The sequence below is a fragment of the Pteronotus mesoamericanus genome, unplaced genomic scaffold, assembly GCF_021234165.1.
Source record: "Pteronotus mesoamericanus isolate MK-2021 breed Mesoamerican mustached bat unplaced genomic scaffold, CSHL_Meso_final contig_657, whole genome shotgun sequence".
NCBI classification, from domain to species: Eukaryota; Metazoa; Chordata; class Mammalia; order Chiroptera; family Mormoopidae; genus Pteronotus; species Pteronotus mesoamericanus.
In genome coordinates, this window is record NW_026555229.1 from 15297436 (window position 1) to 15311443 (window position 14008).

Consider the following 14008-nt stretch of genomic DNA (forward strand, 5'->3'; position numbering starts at 1 on the left):
ATTGTTACTCTTCATGCAAGCATGTATACGTATGTTAATTACCATGTCTCCATTTACTTCCCTTCTTCTAATGCACTGACCCTTCCAAATGCATTGACCCCTCTCATCTACTAGTTGGTTCTTTTCCCATTTTCTTTGTCATTGTGAGTTTATAGCTTAAAATAATAAAAAAAAATTCTTTACTGTCATGTTAGTAGAGTTTAGAGCAGAGGTCAATGCACATACTCAGCCCGTACATTCAGCAGGAAGTCCTAGCTCATATTTTTTATTGAATTAAATTTCACAAAAGTCAAATTTCTGTAGTTGACCACTAGCAATCAGATTTTTTTTTTTTTTAGTAACAAGTTTGAGTGTTTAAAATGAAAGTTTAAGGATGCTCATTTTATTTCCCAGTTTAGAAAAATATATTAGCCCGATTTAGTGAATTTAGACTCTCTGGATTTATTTCCTTGGATTTACTTATAACAATATGTTTGAAATGTGTGAAGTAGAAAAATTGGCAGGATCAAAGAGTATGTGTGTGTTTGCAAGTGTGGCAGCAACAGAAACCAGTAGAAGGAAAGAACTAAGAGAAAGCAGTGTCAGATTTGGGGTGGGACGGAGGGTAGTATTTCAGATTATCACCATATAAACATTTTAAATTCCATCTATACTTTTTAAATGGGCATCTAAAATCGGCTTTTTCTTAATAGGAGCAGAGGCATGGATACATGGAGCAGACTGACAGCTGTCCAAGGTGAGGGGGGCGGGGCGACCAGATGAAAGAAGGTGAGGGGATTAGCCAAAGAACATACATATTCACACAGACACACAGACAACAGTGGGATGCTAGCCAGAGGGCAGGGGGAGGGTAGGAGCTGGGTGGGGGTGGCAAGGCAGTGGGGCGGGGATGGGAGGAAATTTCGCTTGGGGTGATGGGTATATGATGCAGTATGCGGGGGATTATTTTATTTGTAGTACATGGGAAACCTGTGTGGTTTTGCGAACCAATGTCACCCCAATGAATTCAACCGGGAAAAAAAATAACATTGAATTTTTTTTCCTTTACTGTGTAATCTCACAGACTATTCATACTTTATCAGTGTCACAAAAATACTGCCTTAATTCTAAGCTCTCACTATCTTGGCTGCTTCCAGGAGCCTCGTAGAAGTCAAATGCGAATAAATAACCACAATAGAGATCATTTTTCAGTAAAGCAACTGAGAAGGGGATGTTTTGGTTTATTGATCCCAACAGTATCTTTTACTTTTTTGAGTAGCAATCAAGAGATCAGTGGACCTATCATTTCTGTTCTTTTAAAAAAATCATTTGAATTTCCTTCAAACAATTTGGCAATACAAAGTTTTAGATTTGCCCATCATATTATAGTACCATCGTTAAATGGCATGAATGGAAATGAAACACACACCCCAAAATAGCTAAAGGTCCTGATAATAAGGCTAATTGTGCAGAAAACAAATATATTTTTCTTATCTTTCCCCTTGGAGAAATTTTAATAGATAGTTCAATCTTAATAGTTTCATCCTACTTTAGTAGAACTGGCTTTCCCCTCGCTGTGTCTTTGGAGTAAAATTTCACATTGCCGCTGGATTTATGACTGCTGTTGCCAATACTATGAATTACTGTAGTGTCGTATAGCATTGCTAGGATGCTGACTCTCCTTCTTTGGAGGAAAGAGATAACATGTTGGAGTTTTTAAATTTCTTGATCATAGAAGATACTGAGTCAAGATTCTAGGTGAGCTTCCTTGCTGAGTTTTTGGGCAACTGCTCTAAATCATTTAAGGTTTCTGTGCCTACATCTCTTCAATATGAGACACTCAACTGTGTAAGGCACAATCTAGTAAGCCCAATAGAAAATAAACTTATCCAGGGGTAGAACTCAAGTTTTATTCATCTTTGTTTTCTCTTGCTTAAATTCATAATAGTTACTCACTACATCTTGACCAAAAGAATTTCAAAGACAAGTAGGATATAGGGCAAGTGGAAGTCCTGAGATCCTAATGAGAATAATTTCATGCACATTTAATATAGTCAGCTTAATTCTAAAGGCCATGTTGATAGGAGGCCCGTGGGGCTGCATGTTCTTCGGTGTAACATGAAGTACAGAGCTGATTATAGTGTTAACAAGATTAAAAGAGAGATATTTTAACTGGCAAATCCTTAGCTGGAATATAGACTACAGCCGGTGTTATGGCGGAGCAGTGGTCTCTCTTGTTAAAGGGGCTGCAAGGTCCTGTTTGAATTGCCTTCACATGCAGTGATGGTTGTAAGGGCTTGGCTACTTTCCACAAGAGTGAAAGCAACTCTCCATTAGATGGGAGAAAATGTGGCCGGCTTGAAACTTTGGCTGGCAGAGGAGAAGGGTGGAGAAGGTGGCAGAGATTGTTCATGTATGGCTAATACTCGGAAGAGTTCTAGATTTTACTGTCTCGCAAACTAAAAGGTGTGCTCCAGAACCACACCCTCCTTTCAATGTAGACAGAATGTTCCCTTCTTTGCCTGTCTCCAGTGGTCTCTGGGGAGCATCCTGATATAGAAAATATGCGAAAGGAAGAAGGGGCTGTCCTACTTTTTAAGGTTTGAGGATGACATTTCTCATATTGGTATTATGGGAAACGTGATTTTCTTTTTTGGTTTTATAAATAGAAATCATTGTTTTCCTTTTTCTTTTTACTTCCCAAGGAGCCACCTCTTACTGAACCTTTGTTCCCTCAAGTCACTGCTGAGGTGTTTTCAAACAAAGCCAACACTTGAATTTTATTCTCCAAAGTACAACAAATTATCTGCTAATAGAAGCAGCCTGGTCAACGGTGGGAGAAGGCACGGAAGCCAGAGGACTGGTGTTTAAAGCTCGGTTCACTGCTTCCTCCAGATTTGCCATCAACAAACCTTTCAACCTTGCAGCGTCTCTATCCTCATCTGTAAAATGGGGTTAATGGGGGATTTCATCGGCAAAGTGGGGATAATAGAGATTAGAGAGTAGAAGAGATGACGTGGGTGCATGACGCCCCAGCTAAACAGGAGGTGAATCTTAACAATAATATTAGGACTGTGTGGTTACAACGGAAACTTTCCTTCATTTGCTGTCAGAAATGCCTTCGGGAGATTTCAATTCCTTTTCACGCTGTCTGTCCGTCTGTGGTGGGGGTCCGGCCACCTCGCGGCGACGCGAGGACACAGGGCTGCAATTTGTAGACCGGCTTCCTTCCCGCAGGGTTCAAACGGCCTGTTTAGAGAAGGCACGAGAAAGTACAAAGCAAAAATTTCAGCCGATGCCAATAAATCTTGGAAAGTCATCTAAAGGAGGAGAAATTGCCGCTTGGGAAGGAAAACGGCTCATTTTGGGCATCCTTTCTGCTCTTCTTAACAACAACAACAACAACAACAACAACAACAACAAAAGCCCCGATGTTGCAATATTTTTCAAGGCAGAATACTGTCCCAGATGGAGGAAGAAACACTGACACAGAGAAAAAGAGATACCTGGGGCTCCGAGGCAGCGTTGGCGAGGGGTGGCGCGCCGGGAGCTCCCAACCACGCAGATCTAGTTGGGGGAGGGGGGGCACTATTTCGGTGGAATAAATTGCTCCCCCTTTGGAGACTCCCTCAGCAGAGACAGTGCCGGATCCTAGTAGCCCCCCACGCCCCCCACCCTTCCAGCTCTTGCAGACCCCACAACGTGCTCTGACTGCGGTGCCTTTAAGACTTTAGCCTGCTGCACATGCTCAGCTCTACGCGTGTTGTTGGAGTTTTTCTCTTTTAAGAAAAAAAAAAAGAAGAAGAAGAAAAGGAGAACAAGAAGAAGAAGAAGAAGAAGAAGAAGAAACACGCCGGAGGATGGGGCGGAGGAAGGGGAAGCGCCTGGAAAAAAAGCACTGCACTTTTGCAGCTGTAGACGGCGGACGCGAAGGGCTTCTCTTTTGCTGAAGCTGCGAAGCCGGTCCCAAGCTGATCCTTCGTTTGTGGGGCTCAGCAGGCGCGGGTGCGAGGGGGGCCCCGGCGCGCGGCGGGCAAGGGCACCGCGGGCACGCGAACCACACCTGGGGGGCCAGTCACCCCTCGGCTCCTGGGCCGGGAGGATGGGCGCGCGCGGGGGAGTCCCGGGTCCCCGTTAAGGCGGGGCGAGACCACGCGCTGGGCCTGTGGGGGGAGCGTGGGCAGGCGAGAGGCGGGGAGGCAGTCCCACGCCCCGCGAGCTCCAGCCGCATCCCCGGTGGCTGGCTAGCGGCACGGGAGAGACGAGGGCTGCTGGGGGGCGGCCGGCCGCGGGCCTCGCGCAGCGAGGCTGATCCCCGTTTCCCAAGTCCTCCCTCCCACATTGGGCGCGCCCACCTCGGGGCTCCAGCTGGTCCCCGCCCTCCCCGGCGCGCGGGGCTGCGAGCCGAGGCAGTTGGCGCGAGCCGCGGTCGAGGCGGGGCCGCGCGCGGGGTCCCCTCCCCCTCCAGCAGGTCCCCTCCCGCAGGTCCCCTCCGGAGCGCCCCGCGCAGCCGGTGCTGCCCGCTCCCCGCCTCCGGCTCGGCCCGGGGCGCCGCGGCGGTGGGCTCGGCCCGCTGAGGACAAGGTCAGGAGACGAAGAGGCGATGCCCGAGTACGACTGGAGGGAGCCGAGCGGAGGCGACAGCGGTCGGGATCTGTCCCTCCCGACCGGCGAGCGGGACTGGGGCAGGCGGTGGTGAAGAGCAGCAGAAGCGGCGGCGGGGGCACAGTTTTTTTCCGGCCGGATCCCCCCTCTGGAGCATCCCTGTCCGTGCCTGCGAGCGCAGCCCCGCCGGGCAGGGGCGCGGGGGAAGATGGAGCCGGGGGCCCCGGCCCGCACTGGTCCCCCGCAGCCGGCCGCCCCGGGGCTCTGGAGGGCTCGGCCGGCGGGCGGCGGGGGCGCCTCCTCCTGGCTGCTGGACGGAAACAACTGGCTGCTGTGCTATGGCTTCCTCTACCTGGCGCTCTACGCGCAGGTGTCCCAGTCCAAGCCGTGCGAGAGGACTGGCTCCTGCTTCTCCGGCCGCTGTGTCAACTCCACCTGCGTCTGCGACCCGGGCTGGGTGGGGGACCAGTGCCAGCACTGCCAGGGCAGGTTCAAGTAAGTGCCTCGCCAGATCCCGAACCTCAGCCCTGCCCCGCACCCGTCGCGGCCTCCCCGGTTCCCCGCGGCCTCGGGTCCCTGGGCCGGGAGCGCACGCGCTCCCCACTGCAACCCCCGGGCCACGGGGACCTCCGGCCCCGCCAGGAGCAGTGACCGCTTTGGACGCTAAGCCTTTCCCGATGGTCCAGATGTCCTTCTCGACTTCTGGTCCCCTGCTCATCAACATTTCCACATTCAGTTACGGTGCCCAACACCATTTTGTTAGGACGCTATTTTTAATCAAAAATTATGCAAGTAATTCATGTAGTACTAGGACATGGTGAAACATTCGAGCAATTCAGAAGTGCAAAGGTTAAAAGTTATGGTCTCCCAATACCAGCCCCCCTCCCCCCGCCCATCCTATTTCTCTCTCTACAGGTAACCACTGCTAACAGTTTATTTAATAATAATGGTGATCATAAATAAAATTTAACATGGGCTTACTGTGTGCCAAACACTGTTCGAAGCGCCTAGCGTGGATTATCTCATTTGTGCCTCACAACTCTGTGAGGTACTAGACATATTATAGTGGTTTTACAGACAGAAATCAAGGCAATGAGTTTAAGTAATTTGCCCAGGATTACACAGCAGAAGGGCAGGCTCGTGATTCCACATCAGCCAGCTGAACTCTAGCATGTTTGCTTTTAGCCGATATGCTATATTGGATTCGTGAGGACAGTCATGAATCGAGAAATAGGAGAGTGACTTTGGGGAAGGAAATACACGGACTTTTTAACGTGGGGGAGATAATGGAGTTTCCTAACTGGTTATTTCACTGTCAGCTGTTGTGTTAGAGCATCACTTCGGTTTCTCTGAAGCTCAAGGCCCTAACGACTTTGCTTTACAGCAGTGAAGATACCGTCTCCCTATTGGATGATGTTTATTGCATTCCTGCCCGAAATGAAAAGAAAAGGGTGGATGCGGGGGAGCTGAAAATACGATAGTTGAGGACGTTAAGGTAGCTATCTGACAGCTTGCACTTAAGGCATTAAGTCTGTCAACTTCTCAGCTTTCTAGATACTTCGCAGGAAGTTTTCTGGCTGGCTGGTGGCTCTGAAATTACATTATGTAGATTGCTAACATTTATTGTCCGGACGATAGCAAAATCTAAGTGAAATGCCTCTTGGCTGCTAAGACAAAGGTAGGGATATGGTTCACCTTATTAATGTATTGTAGAAAAGTTTCCTGGGAGATCTAAACACAGTATTTGTGTTTATTTACTTACTTATTTATTTATTTATTGCACTGTTGCTGATAAAGAACAATGCCCTGAAAACTCATTGTAAAAATGTACTTTAAAAAAATGACACTTTTTAACTTTAAGTAGATCCTACTATTTCAATTAATTTACAGAAGGTTTTGGGAAAGTGCAAGCTCAAAATAAAATTTTATGGAATTCATTTGTAGCAATAGGTTGAAATGTTTCCTAGCTTCACACTTCCACAAATTAGTATAACACTATATATTTCTTGATATTTTTTAAAATTTGGGAGAGATGCTAATTAAAATTTAAAAAAGGGTTTCAAGATTGCATATTGTATTGTGCTTGTTAGCCTTTTTAAAAGTTGATTTTAGAGAGAGAGGTAATCATTTTTTTTGTTCCACTTATTTATACATTCAATTGTTGGTTTTTGTATGTGCCGTTAGCAGGAATGGAACCAGCAACTGTGGCGTATCAGGATGATGCTCTCTATCAGCAGAGGTATCTGCCTAGGGCAGTATGCCTTTTATTTATTTATTTATTTTACTTAAGTGTCCTTAAACTTTTGCTATGAGTATAGCTGTCAGACTCTCAGCAGGCAAGATTTTGAACCTATAAACTGGGAGCCAACAATGAAAAAAGCCATATCCATTTTTTAAATATCTTTTTGTGCATAAGTAGGAAGATTGCCTGATTCCTATGTAATTTAGGGATACTGGCCTTTGCATGGGTGGATTTGCTCCATCTGTTTGAGGACAAAATCGCTACTGCTCTGGGAAGCTCCTGTCTACATTATATGGTAGTGGACTCAAGAATCAGCTGGATCAGGAGCTTGTAGCCCCATGAGCAGATGTTTGTCCCACTTAGTAAGAAAGATTACAGATCAAGTTAAAACTAGCTTCAATAGCAGAGAAAGGGTGTTCATAAGCACAATACATTAATGAGGAAAAGAGGAATAGCTTTTTAAATATAGATATAGTTAAATAGCAATAAACCCTGAACTAATCATTGAATGTTCTTCATGTCCTTGGAAGCTGTAATTTCCTATGATTCATTGTACCCTGTGGATAAGTAGAATACATTTCATATGTCTGTAGAATACAGGCTATTAATTAGAGTTAAAAAAAACTGGTACAACTCTGTGTTTTGTTATGTGTGCTCTTAGGGGTAAATAAAATGTGATATTTAATGTTAAAGAGAAGAATCAATTTAGAAGAAAAGAATTCTCCCTGGTACACGCTAAGCTAAGAAAGATTTATTCGAGGATGGTGGCTTGAAGTAATAACACAGTGGGAAAGACTTTAACTGGAAATTCTCACTTCATTAATTATCTTGAAAATCTTTTACAAAACTGGAGGATAGCAAACTAACAAACAGACATCAAAAATGATCAATCTTGGTAAGCAGGTGTCAAAATTAATTGGCTGGTTCCATGGTAACTTAGCTTTTTTCTCCTACTATGGGGATTTCACTAGGGGTAAGAGTGTTCTCCAAATGCTTCTTTAGAATGGAAGATTGATGGTGGGGGGAAAAATACAGAAGCAAATGTGATATCAAAAGTGGTACTTCAGTTCTCTTAGCATTGATTCCCGTCTTCTCTGTGTTTCCACTTGAAAAGAGTAAAACACTCAGAATTATAAGCCACTCCTCACATAGGTAAAACAAAATGAACACTCATCTTCAGCTACAGCAACACTGAAAGATTTAGGCCAGAATCAGAGCAGGACTGTGCCAATTGGAAACGCAATAATCAAGGGTATGATACATGCTAATTCAAGTAGCGTTTAGTTGAATAGCTTAGGATAACATTAGGCTACAAAAGATTTTGCTATAAATAGCATTCTCTTTTAGAAGCTGATTGTTTCAAATTTTTTTAGAGTAGTTGAGATTCATATTTACATTTATATTTTGTGTTCACATGTCCATTTTCTTGCCAATGTGATCAGGAAGCTATGACTTCTAGTTTCTGTCAGGTAAACAAAATAACCTAAGTGATGCTCTGAGATTGGAAAATATCTCATATTGTGAATAATTTGCAAACGTAAATTTATTATTAAACATTTATTGAACATTTTCTAAAATCACTTATTAAATCTTATTACATATTCAATATATATAGATTTTTTTTAACCTCATAGGTTAGTCAAATATGGATACTGAATTTCACACATTTATAATGCAAGTGTTTATTTCTAGTGACAGCAAAAGGAAGACATTAGGAATGAGGTTGCTATAAGAAACAAAATTGGGTAGGGTTAAATGTGCAAATGTTTTTCTTAAGTTACTACCACACACACATACACACACACACACACACATTTGGAATCCTTGTTATTAATAGTAGGGAAACTAGCAGTAATTATAAAGTTAAATGGAATGTTCCCTGTCCCCTCATCATCTTTATTTCAAACTAACTTGTAATATGTAATTTATATCTATGCATACTTTTTAATTATTAAAAATCACATAGTAGAAATCTAAAAGCTATTTAAATTGAGTGTTTCTAAGATCCTGAACTGGTAAAGTAAGTTACTGGTAGCATGGTTTTCGAGACCACGTGTCTGCGTGATTTGGCTCCTTCAGCAGACTAGACTCCCTTGTCCTTTCTTCTGCAGTGGTCTTTCAAAGGTCCCTGGAAGTGTCACGTCACATTTGGCCTCAGAGCATTTTCGCATATGCTATGACTTCTCTCTGAGCCCTCTTTTCCTAGGTGGGTAGGGTTTTTTGTTGTTGTTGTTGATTACTAAACATCCTTCAAATCTTAGCTTATACTAAGGAGGCTTTTCGGACTCCTCAAGCTATGTTACCCCTTATTATGTACTCTTGTAGCACATTTTTTTTCTTTTTAGTACGTTCAAAATGAATAATTGCAATTGTAATTTTTCCTTTAAATTATTTTTTTGTCTTTTAAATTATTTTAAGAGCTTTTTGAGGTATAACTGACATGCAGTAAACTGTCTAAAAAGTTTTGATATACCTCTGAAAATGATACCACAATCAAGATTATAAATATATCCATGACACCCCAAACCCTTTCTTTCCTGCTGCTTCTCCCTGTCCCCAGGCAACTACTGAGCTACTTTCTGTCACTATAGGTTTGTTGGCATTTCCTAGAATTTCATAAAACTGGAATCATGCATTATGTATTCCTTTTTGCCTGGCTTTTTTCACACAGCATATTTATTTCAAGATTCATTAATGATGTATCAGAAATGTATTCCTCTTAATTCTTGAGTAGTATTCCAACTTACATATACACCACAGTTAGTTTAAATATCCATCCAGTGATGGATATTTAAGGTTGTTTCCAATATTCATTCGGCCCTTCTGGAAACTGCTCATGGTAGAAGTCTTTGTATGGACATTTCTCTTGGGTAAATACGAGTGGAATGGCTGGATTCTATGCTGGATACATGTTTAACTTTTTAGCAAACTGACAAATTATCTTCAAAGGTAATTGTATCATTTACATTCCCACCAGCAGTGTATGAGTGTTCTAGTTAATTCACATCCTCAGGCACTAGATATGGTAAATCTTTTAAATTTCAATGGTTCTACTAAGAATGCAGTGGTATCTCATTGTGGTTTTAATTTCCATTTCCCTAATGACTAAGGTTGTTGAGCATCTTGTCATGTGCTTACTTGCCATCTATAGATCTTTGGTGAGGTATCTTTTAAAGCTTTTGCACATTTTAAAAATTTCTTCTTACTTTTATGAGTTCTTTACCCATTCTGGATATAGTTTCCTCACCAGACATATCATTTGGAAATATTTTCTCCCAGGCTGGAGCTTATCTTTTCCTTCTCTTAATAGCGTTTCAAAGAATAGAAGTTTTAAATTTGATGAGTTGCAGTTTATCAATTTTTCTCCTATGGATTGTGCTTCTGTTGTGGTATCTATGAAACTTTGCCTAAACCAAATATTTTCTTTGATTATTTTTTCCTAGAAGTTTTGTAGTTTTAGATTTCACATTTAGGTTTATTGTCCATTTTGAATTAATTTCTACATATGGTGAGAGATCATAATTCATTGTTTCTGCATATAAATATTAAATTGTTTCAGGATCATTTGTTGAAAAGATTTCTTTCTCTGCTAAAGTGGCTTTGTACCTATGTTGAAATCAGTTGTTCATATATTTGTGTGTCTCTATTTTGGAACTATTTTGATTATTGCAACTTTATAAGTCTTAAATTCAAGGAGTATAAGTCCTTCAGTTTTGTTCTTTTTCAATTATTTTGGCTACTTAATTCCTTTGCATTCTCATATGAATTTTAGAATCAGCTTGTTATTTTTTAGAAAAATGTTGCTGGGATTTTATGTGGGATTGTGTTGAATCCATAGGTCAGTTTGGGGGACAGTTGACATCTTATCAATATTGAGTTTTCTGACTTATGAACATGGTATATCTCTCCAGTTTTTAAAGTCTTCTTTAGTCTCAGCAATATTTAAAAAATTTCAGTGAACAGATCTTACAACCTTTTTGTCAGACTTTTTCCTAAGTATTTTATATATTTTTGAAGTTGTGATAGGTATTTTTTTTTTAGCTTCAATGTCTGACTTTTTGTTGTTATTATGCATCTGATTTTTGTATATTAATATTGTATCCTCCAGTCTTGCTGAATTCACTTATTAGTTGGAGTAGATTTTTGTAGCTACCTTATGATTTTGATATAGATGATTATGTAGTCAGCAAATTAGGAGACTGTTAATCCTTTCTTTGTCATCTGGATGCCTTTTATTTCTTTTTTCTTGCCTTGTTTCGCTGACTAGAATCTCTATTACAATGATGTATACAGCTGAGAGTGGTCAGCGATGTCTTGTTCCTGATTTGGTTGGGGGGGAAAATATTTAATCTTTAACCATTAAGTAAGTTATCTGTAAATTTTTTGTAAATCCTTTTTATTACACTGAGGAGGTTCCCTTCTCTCTAATTTGCTGGGAGTTTTATTAGAGATGGATATTACATTTGTTAAATACTTTTTTGGCATCTGTTAAGATTATGTCATTCTTCTTTTTTAAGTGTGTTAATACAACATATTACAGTATTTAAAATTTGAACATTACACCAACCTTACATTCCTGAGATTAATGCCATCATTCATATATATATATATATGAAATATTGTTCATTTTTTGGTTAAAATTTTGTTTACAGTTTTGTTCATGAAGTTATTTAGAAATATATGTTCATGAAGAGTATTGGTATGTACTTTTCTTGTAATATTCTTGCCCAGTTTTAGAGTCAGGGTGATAATGCTGGCCACATAGAATGAGCTGGTGCCTTCCTGTTCAGTTTTCTGGAAGAGTTTATGTAAATTGGTGTTATTTCTTCATTATATGTTTGGTAGAATTCACCAGTGAAGCCCTGAGACTTGGCATTTTCTTTAACTTCAAATTCAATTTATTTAATGTAAATTAAATTTATTTAATATATATCTACAAATTCAATTTATTTAATATGTATAGGGCTGTATAATTAGACTCTCTTCAAAGTTTATTAGCCAGAATACTGTCCATCTTAATAAATACCCTTGTACATGTGAAAAGTGTGTGTGTTGTGCTGGGTAGAATGTTCTGTAAATTTCAGTTAGGTCAAGTTGGTTGTGCAAGTTTTCTAACACTTCTGATTTTCTGTCTTTTTCTATCAGATATTGAGAGGGGTACTGAAATCTTCAATTATCATTTTGTATTTATATACTTTTCTCTGTAGTCTTAACCTATTTTTGCTTCATGTATTTTGAAACTGTTATTAGATCCATGACATTTTATATTATATCCTCTTGAGAACTGACCCCTTTTTCATTGTGAAATGACCATTTGTTGAAAAGACTATACCTTTTTCATTGATATCTTTGCACCTTTGTTGAAAATTAATTCATATCTCTATCTTTATACTGTTTCTGTTTCTTTGATCCATCTATCTACCTTTTTTTAAAATTCCTCTCTTTTTAGACTACTGTATTTTTATATGTCTTGAAATTCATAGTGAGATGCTTTCAAGTTTTATTTTTTTGAAAATTCATTTGGTTACTCTAGTTCATGTGCTTTTCCACATAAGATTTAGATTCAGTTTATCAATTTCTAAAAAAAACATAATTCTTTTGGGATTTTGATTGAGATTATGTTGATTCAAGAATTTTCCAGCCCATCAACATGACATATTTATTTATTTAGGTTTTCAGTGATTTCTTGCATCAGTGTTTTGTAGTTATCAGATACAGATCTTGCATATGTTTTGTTAGATTTATACCTAAAAAGTTTTTGTCCTTTGATGCTGTTATAATTGATAGCGTTTCTTTGAATTTCAGTTTCTAATTGTTCATTTTCATTATGTGGAAATAAAATTGATTTTTGTATATTGACCTTGTATCCTGCATGTTACTAAGCCTGCTTAGTTTCAGTAGCTTTTATTTTTGGAGATTCCCTGGATTTTCTACATTGACAATTATGTTTACTGTGAGTAGAGGCGGTTTTACTTCTGTCTTTCCAATTACATGCGCTTTCCTTTTCTTTTTGCTCTTTTGTGCTGGCTGGGACTTTCAGCCTGATGTTGAATAAGGGGGTAAGAGTGAATATCCTTGCCTGTTCGCAATATGAAATGGAAAACATTCACTCTTTAAAGAGGAAGTATCACACTAGTTTCAGGCTTTTTTTGTGAATGCCCTTTATTAGGTTAAGGAAGCTCCCTACTATGGCTAATTTTGAGAAATCAGTATGTATGGATGTTGAATTTTATCACATTTTTTTTTTTTCTGCAGCTCTTGAGATGGTCATTTGGTTTCTCTTAGTTTGTGGATATTGGTGAAATAAATTGATTGATTTTCAATTATTGAATCAGCCTTACATTCCTGGGATGAACCCCACTTGGTTGCAATATATTCCATTTTTTATATGTTGCTGGATTTGATCTGCTAGTATTTTGTTGAGGATTTTTGCCCCTATGTTCATGGTAGAGATTTCTCCGTAATTTTCTTTTCTTGCAATGTCTTTGGTTAACTCATTAAATGAGTTAGGAAGTGCTCCCTTTTCTCTTTAATGTAAGAATGTATGTAGTATTGGTATTGTACTTCTTTCCAAAATGTTTGGTAAAATCCATCAGCAATGTCACCCCAGCCTGGCATTGTTTTTGTGGGAAGGCTTGCAACTACGAATTCAACCTCTGTTATAGATGTATGTATATTCATTTTATCTGTTTCTTTTTGAGTGAGTTTTGGTAGATTGTGTCTTACAGAGAATTTGTCCATTACATCTAAGTTTTTAAACTAATGGGCATAAAATTGTCCCTACTATTTCCTTACTATCCTTTTAAAGTCTGTGGGGTCTATAGTGATAGCCTTTCTTCCATTTCTGATATTGACAGTTTATGCTTTCTTCCTTTTTTCATGCCCATTCTGGCTAGACACTTGTTATTGATCTTCTCAAAGAATATGTGTTTGGTTTCATTGATTCTTGCTATTTTTGTTGTTGTTTTCAGTTTCATTGATTGCCGCTTCCTTTGGTTTTAATTTGCGTTTCTTAATCTAGTTTCTTAAGATGGAAAGCTTAGATAATTAATTTGAGATGTTTCTTCCATTCTCTAGTTAGGAGTGTGCTGCCCTTGGCTCAGTGTGGGGCAGAGGTGGCCCAGCCCCTCCCCTCAGCAGCAGCTGCACCGCACAGGGGAGGTGGGGGGAGGGGCGGTCTTT

At 40.1% G+C, this 14008-nt stretch overlaps 1 protein-coding gene across 1 annotated transcript in view; it reads left to right on the forward strand.

The window, feature by feature from the left end:
* The first annotated feature begins 4792 nt into the window (after positions 1-4792).
* ATRNL1 (attractin like 1) overlaps positions 4793-14008 on the forward strand; it is a 498803-nt gene continuing 489587 nt past the window's right edge. Inside the window, exon 1 of the mRNA XM_054581578.1 lies at positions 4793-5079. Within this exon, the coding sequence (XP_054437553.1) occupies positions 4793-5079 (287 nt within the window). The remainder of the gene's footprint in view (positions 5080-14008) is intronic.